This window comes from Callorhinus ursinus, unplaced genomic scaffold (genome assembly GCF_003265705.2).
Source record: "Callorhinus ursinus isolate GAN/ISIS: 27379988/994484 unplaced genomic scaffold, GSC_fseal_2.0 scaffold89, whole genome shotgun sequence".
NCBI lineage: Eukaryota > Metazoa > Chordata > Mammalia > Carnivora > Otariidae > Callorhinus > Callorhinus ursinus.
This window is the reverse complement of record NW_027397151.1, coordinates 2,354,514-2,361,764: the sequence shown is the minus strand read 5'-3', so window position 1 is coordinate 2,361,764 and position 7,251 is coordinate 2,354,514. Positions and strand designations below refer to the sequence as shown.

Below are 7,251 nucleotides of genomic sequence, written 5' to 3'. Positions count from 1 at the left end.
TTTTCTCTAGGGCTCTTTATCTAGCAGGCGGAGGTCACAAATCCTCCAGGTGGAATGGAGCCCCCAGAGGCTGGGCAGAGCTGGGCTGGCTGGGGTCCTCCCTCAGGGCCCCTGCCTATGTCAGAGTTTGCCCAACTTCCTCATGCTGATTCCCAGGCTCTGCCCCCCAGAGGTCCAGATTCAGCAGATCCGAAGCAGGGCCCAGGAAGTAGCATTTTCATGAGGCCATTCCCCCCGGAGCTGCTTATTACCTGTGGGATAAGCCAATCGTTCTCCAAGGCTGGCATTTACCTAAGAGGTTGTTAAGAGGCCAGCTCATGGGCCCCATGCCCCGAAGCCCCACGCCAGCAGGCCTCAGGTGGAGCCCAGGAATCTGAATTTCTTGGGAGCCTCTCTAGAATTCTGAAGCAGATGATCTGAGGACAGAGGTAGAGCGGAAGGCAAGTCCATTCACATGCAGATTCCTCTACTGTAGGTCTGGGGTGTGACCCAAGGTTTTGCATTTTAAACACACTCTCAAGGAGTACTGATGCTGCTGGTCTGGGGGGTCCCGCGTCAAGTGGCCTAGCTGCAGACCATCTTTTGCATTCCAAGGCCATGCATTTTAGATCATATTTTTGCTTCCTCTCTAAATGCATCCTCACTGCTTCATTCACAGCAAGCGTGATAAACCAATGCTCTCTACTGGACTTGCCTCAGTTACTGCAGTGCTTTGAAACCATATTCCTGAAAATGTGAGTTCCCATAAACCCTCAGACACTGTGTAAAAGGCTTCCTCCAGCAAATGAGTTTGGGAAGTGCTACCTGCCGGGGTTGCAGGGCCTGGGTGAGAGGCCGGCCCTGCTGGCCGAGCCCGGGGCTGCCATCTCCATACGTCCCTTGGCCCCGCTGTGCGATGGGGATGCTAACTGAGCCCACTTACGGAGTGAGGACAACTCTGCGAGTTAATTTACCCAAAGCTCCTGCATCTCTGCCGGGCTCAAGGCTGGATGTTCTCGGGATATACAGACCCTGTTTGGAAGTCACGGTGCCCTTCCATAGGGTCAAGACTCAGCGGTCCGAGACAGGGAGATGTGTCATCCGGTGTTTGGGCCTCAGGACCCCCACCCAACGCCACCATTTTTGTTGTTCAAGTTGCCGGCCTGTTTGCACTCCAGCAGGTTATGGAGCACGGTAGACCACGTGCTGACTTCTGGAGCGCATGCCCCAGGACCAGTTCGCATTATGCTCTGGCCTTCTGAAGACAAAGGCAGGTCCTGGCAATGGACACTTCAGAACTGCCTGTGTGAGCTCTCTAGGCAGTGATGAAGTACACTGAGGAAGGGGGGGGAGGACAGCAGGGGTCTTTCAGCGGTGTGAGCTCATGGCTGAGGAATGCAATTCCCCCCAGCATGGATATCGGGCGGACTTGTCCATGAAATCTCACTGTCTACGCAGGACCTCTGCACATGTGAACATGATGAGGCCGGCACATTCGGCCACGTAAAGCTGTAACCTTCTTACTCCCTTACCAGGTCAGGAATGTTCTGAGACACAGGGTGGGGTGTGGCAGGCTGGCACACATGTACTGTTTACTAGCCCCACATGCTTGCTTACAGGATGAGAAATTGCATGAAACCTCATGGGTTTGCATGTAGATCTTACCCTGATCCTCCTGGCTCATCTGATTACCTGAAGTCTAAAGCCCCAGGGGAGCTAACCAGCAGCCCACTCTGCCCAGGCAGGAAGGTCCTGGGGGAGAGGGAAAGGCCCTTTTGCAGCTCTTCTGCTCTCCTGCCCAAGTTGATACTGACCTTGGAGCTCAACACTTGCACTCAGTCCTTCCCCCCTCCTTTGCAGAGCATTTCTCAAACCAGAACTAATGTATTCTGGACACAGAGCTCCTCCAAACCAAGACAAAGAAATTTCAAATATCTGAACAAACAAAATCACTTTTCTTAAATCTCCAAGCCAAAAGGAAACGTGCAAAAAACATTTACTCACTTTCCAAGCTGTACATATTTTTCAACTGATGATCCCTTAAAGAAGTGTCCCCCCAGTTCAGAAATCACCCAAGCAGAGCAAATGGCGCCGGGCTGGCCAGCCGGCACTGACATTCCTGACAGCTCTTCTGTCGGAAAATTTCTTCCTTTTCTTTCCCGGGGCCTCTAATTTCTTTCTTGGCTTCTCGGGTCTAACAGTGCGTTCTGATGCACAAACAGGAATTAGTCCCATCCCCAGTCCTTAGGGGCACAAGGCAGCCAGGGCTCCGACTCTGAGCTCTGCACTGCGCTGGAGGGTCTGCAAAGCCTGCAGGCTGATCTACCGTCTCGCTCCGCTCTGCGCTTCTCTGATGGGCTGGTCTCTCAGGGCCGACTCCTGACAGCCCAACGTGGGCGCAAGGCCCCCCAGGAGGTGGGCCAGGGCTGGGCAGAGTCAGTGCGAAGACACCCCAAACGTAGAGAACACAAGGGGAGCGCCCTCCCACCGTGGGCCGGGCAGGAAGTTAGCCTAAGCAGCAGGGGCTCCCCATCCAGAGGAGGCGCCCAGGGTATGTGGGGGGGGTACCCCCAGCCTCCTTCAGTCCTCAGGTCCCCGCCTTCCCCCCTTACCCCCCAGTACAAAGAGGGTCGGGGCCCCTCGGCCCACCCGGGCTCCGACGCCCGGCCGCGCGGGGCGGGGTCACAAGGAGGGGGCGCCGTCACAAGGTGGGGGCGCCGGGCGCTGGCGCGGGCGCGGCGCGGGGGGCGCGGCGCCTTTAAGGCCCGCGTCAGGCCGAGTGAGCGCAGGGGCCGGGCTCGGGGCGGGGCCTCGGCGGGGCGGCCGCGCGGCTTCACCTGCAGTTCGGAGCGCGCGGAACAGAGGCGCGGGCGGCTGCGAGGCCGGCGGACGCACCGGCCGGAGGGAGCGCGCCGCCGGCCGACTTGGCCTGGCTCCCGGAGCCGGGCAGCGATCGCGGCGGCGCGGCCGGGCTGGAGGCGCGGGGCCCGATTGAGTGGCGGCAGCAGCGGCGGCGGCGGCCATCGGAGCTGCGCTATCCGGGCGGCGGCGGCGGCGGCCGGGAGCGGGCTCCGGGCGCCGGGCTCCGGGCGGGTGCCGGGGCGCGGCGCGTCGGGAAGATGACCGCGGGTTCCGGCGTGCTCCTCGTGCTGCTGTCGCTCTCTGGCGCGCTCCGGGTAAGTTGCCGCCTGGCGTCCCAGCCGCTCGGAAGCCCCGGGCACCGCGGGGCCGCCCCCGGAGCCGGGGGGCGCGCACTCGCCCGGAGGGGCTCTCCCGGGCGCCCCCGCCGCGAGCACCGCTGCATCCAGAGGCTCCCGCGCTCCGCGAAGCCGCCCGCGGTCGGCAGGAATGGGGAGCCGCCGGGGTAGCGGCGAGCCGTGGTGCGGAGAGGGGTGGGATGCGGGTGGGTGGAGGGCCCAGAGAGCTCTGCCCGAAGCGGGACCCGCCAAGCATCCCTCGGCCGCCCCAGGTCCGCGGCCGCTGCTCAGAGCTCGGCTCTCCCGCGCCTGGGCAGGCTGCCCGCTGGCGGAGCCGGCGCGCCCTCCATCGCCCGGGACCCGTGAGCCTCCGGAGTTGGCGAGGCCAGCCCGGGCCGGGACTGCGGGCGGGGAAGCTGGCGACAGCAGGCAGGGAACCAGGGGTGCTGGGGACACCAGGTCTGGCCGCCCTGCCCGCGGCCGAGGTCTCGCGGCGCGGCGCCGCCTCCGCGCTTGTCTTCCGGGGGCTGACAGGGACCTTGGCTGAGGCTGGGCAAGCGAATGTGGACCCCGGGGCACCCTCGCCGCCGAGTCCCCGAGGCGCCGCTGGAGCCGGTGTCCGGCGGGGCCCTCGCCGCTGGGAGCGGGACCGGGGAGCCAGGCGCCAGGCGGGCGTAGGGTGAGGGTGCCCGGGAGCGCGGTCCGGGCGCCCGCCTCCTTCCCGCCGAGCCCGCGAGCTCGGCCCCCAGAACCGCTGTGCGCTGCGGGTGCAGGCCCCGGGGGCGGCGTGCGGGGCGGCGCCGGGTGGCGCCCTGGGGAGGCGGCGGGGCCGCGGGAGTTGCAGGAACCCCCTCTCGTGGCCGATCGGCCTCGCTGCTCCTCAGGGCAGCGCAGTTGTAACCTCCGAGATAAACAAGTGCGGCGCCCCCAGGCCCGCTCCGAGGCTGCGGGGCGCTCCGGCTGCGCTCGCCGCACGCCCGGGCGGGGCGAAACTTTCCTGGGCGAGTTCGCCTCCGGGGCTCCGGTCCTCTATGGAGCTCCGTTCCCGAGGAGTGGAGCTGCGGTTTGGAGCTTTCCCAAGGAATGAACCCGCGCCCCTCGTCCTCCCCCTGGGGCTTTTGGGGGAGGGCGCCCGCGCCGGGGGCCGGCGTGAGAGTGTGGGAGCCGAGGCCGGCCGGGCAGCGGCCCCGCGAAGGCACTACTGCGCCGGTGTGCGCCTCTGTCGCCGGTGTGAGCTGGCCGGGGAACGGGGCCGCTGAGCTCGGTCGTCTGGGCCCAGCGTCCCTGCTACGCGCGCAGTCTCTTCGACGGTTCCCCACCCTGCGAGGCTGACTTGGAGCTGCCACTCCCCACAGCCTGGCCTGGGCCCCTTGCCCGCCCCCAGCCCCTTCCGCTGGGACAGGCGGACGCCCACCCTTTCAGGTCAGGGTTAGAGATGGGGCCTCCACGGGAGGACCAGTGTTCCTCCGAGTGGAGGTGGGAGGACTGGAGGGTGGGGCCCCATTTTTGGAAAGCCTCCCTCCTTGCCAGGCGCTGAGCCTCTTCTGGGAGGACCTCCTTTCTTGCTCTGGCCCCTCCTCCCCCACTGGTGACCCACGGAGAAGACCGAAGCCTGCAAGGCCCTCTGCGCCCAGAGCCCAGCTCCGGGGCCTCGAGGGTGCCATGGCCGTCAGGCTGCCGCTGGCTGCACCTCCCTCCTCTCCGTGGCTTGGGATACTCCTCGGATATTGCCCTCTGTGGGGCCAGAGAGGCCCTCCCAGGCAGCAGCCCTGGCATCAGCCGTCCCTCCTCCCCAGCAGGCACCCCTGACCCCAGGCCAATCCAGCAGGGCCCCTTATGGGCGCTGGGCTTCCGCCTGCCCCGTGCAGGAAGCGGAGGAACCTCCCCCTGGCGCAGGGTCAGAAGGTCAGGGGCACCCCCGCACCGCATCACCCCACCGCGTCGCTCATGTCGCTTCATCCCGTCCTCACCCGTCACGGGAGGGTGAGCACAGGACGAGAAGGTGTTTTCCGAGCCAGAGGCCACATTCACACAACTTTCATCACCGACAGCCTGATAGCTGTCCTGTGTCCTCCGCGGTTACCGACACTCCCTGGCTGTGCCCAGGTCATCACTGACCCTGGACCACGGGTGCGTGCGTGTGTGCGTGCGGAGGAGAGCACACGGCGCGTGCAGGCTGTGGCTCTGCCCTCGGCCTCGGGGTCCACGGGGTCTGGGGGGGCTGCTGAACCAGGTGAATCCATGAGAGCACAGAAGCAGAAGAGCATTGGGTTTGGGTGGAGACCGAGGCATCTGCGTTCCTGTCATAACCGGAGGCAAGACCCAGCCTGCAGCAGCCCCTAGTAAACATGGGCTTTGGATTAAATTTCTGTCAACTTCACATTTGTTCCAACCTCTTTTCTTTCTGTTCTCAGGCCCATAATGGGGATGTTACAGCCAGGGAGACCTGCAAGGCTGGATTCTCTGAAGAAGACTACACGGCATTAATCTCGGAAAATATTCTGGAAGGAGAGAGGCTACTCAAAGGTAGGGGGCTTGCCGGGTGGGAAGAAATTGCACGTCATGATCTGGCCGGGGGTGAGACATTTCCAGGAACAGGCAAGGCGGGGCTGTCTTTGAGGTAGGCTCTTTGCAAAATGATGGCTCTGAGGTCAGTAAGATGGGGAATCTGGGGACCTCGAATGCATTTTGCATCACAGGTGAATGATTCAGAATGCCTGTCATTTTTGAGTGAGGTGAATCATTTCCTGGGCAACAAATTGGAATTCGGATGTAACGTCACCCAAATAATGTGCAGGGAGAGACTTTTTTGCTAAGTATTTTTATGTATGAAATTCTGGATTCTTAAATTATCCCTGCTTTGAAATGCATGATAAAGCAGACGATGTTGTTGGAGATGCGGTAAATAAGCCCACAGACGTTCTGTTCACAAATGTGGCATTCATTTTCATTACAGCCGCACTGACAACACGAAAACACACATGCAGGAGGGAGCTACCAATTAGCTTTATCCTAATTGTAGGGTTATATCCACATTTGTGATGGGAACGTCAGAAGCAGCTTCAGAAGTCAAGTGACAGTAGATCATTCTGCATGTTGATCTGTTTCCCTTTCAAGACAAACTAATTAAACTTTCCATTTGCATGGGAGGGGAAATAAATCAGTTCTTCCTTCTGAGGATTCCAGATCCTACCAGGAACACCATGGCTGTGTGCCTTCCCAGAAGTAGCAGCTTTTAGCTGATTTCAGAGGGATGGAAGGAGCAAACTTTGGATAAAGCTTCAGCGCTAAATTTTAGCACTCACGATTCAATAATCCTCATACTGCTGACTCTCTCCCTAGTTTTGTGTTTTAGGGAATCTGGGATTTTCCCTTAAGAGCTGATAGCAGCTTCTTTGGGTGGGCCGGGGGTGGGAGCGCAGACATATCGGGAGGTGATATTTCAGATCCTCTTCCTTGGAGACTGAGCTTGGTGACTTACCTTGTTTGTGCCTGGTTGTATGAACCGGGGATTTTTACTTGGTACTAAGTCCAACCCTTACTTGTTTGTCTGCATTGACTGCTAAGGGTATGATACTATTGAATCTTTCATTGATTACCAAAAAAATAAAAATGAAATTCCCAGCAGTTGACCAGAAGCAGAATGGGTGTGTTGCACGAGGAGGCATATACGGTAAGAGTTTTCAGGAGATGCTCCGTGAATTGCACTGCGCATGTCATTTTAGAGTTCGAGAGGGTGGACCATCTTTCAGGATGTATTAGCCTACCGAGCATCCCTGTGTGTGCTCGGGGAAGGCCCAGAAGATTCTTCCACACTGGGTGTGTTGTAGCGTTGCATAGAGCAGGGGACATGCTATGGTACCCCCATTTGCTTCTCTGGAAGCTGGCATCCTGGGCCTCTCTGAGAATGGAGCTGCGCTTGATAACATCTTGGAGTCTCAGTTTTACTCTGTAAGAAAAGTACCTCTATTTTAGTAAGACCAAGTGCTACCTACTGTGGAAGAGAATGGCAGATTCTCATACCTTTTTTTGATGAAATGTGGGATTTCTAACAGGCATCTGGTCTCCCTCCTGG

General features: G+C 60.2%; 1 protein-coding gene across 2 annotated transcripts in view; it reads left to right on the top strand.

The window, feature by feature from the left end:
• The first annotated feature begins 2,857 nt into the window (after positions 1–2,857).
• Positions 2,858–7,251, top strand: part of CDH4 (cadherin 4) — a 543,804-nt gene continuing 539,410 nt past the window's right edge. For both annotated transcript variants that reach the window (XM_073888320.1, XM_025865074.2), the window contains exons 1-2: positions 2,858–3,155; positions 5,591–5,702. In XM_073888320.1, the coding sequence (XP_073744421.1) occupies positions 3,099–3,155; positions 5,591–5,702 (169 nt within the window). In that variant the 5' untranslated portion in view covers positions 2,858–3,098. The remainder of the gene's footprint in view (positions 3,156–5,590; positions 5,703–7,251) is intronic.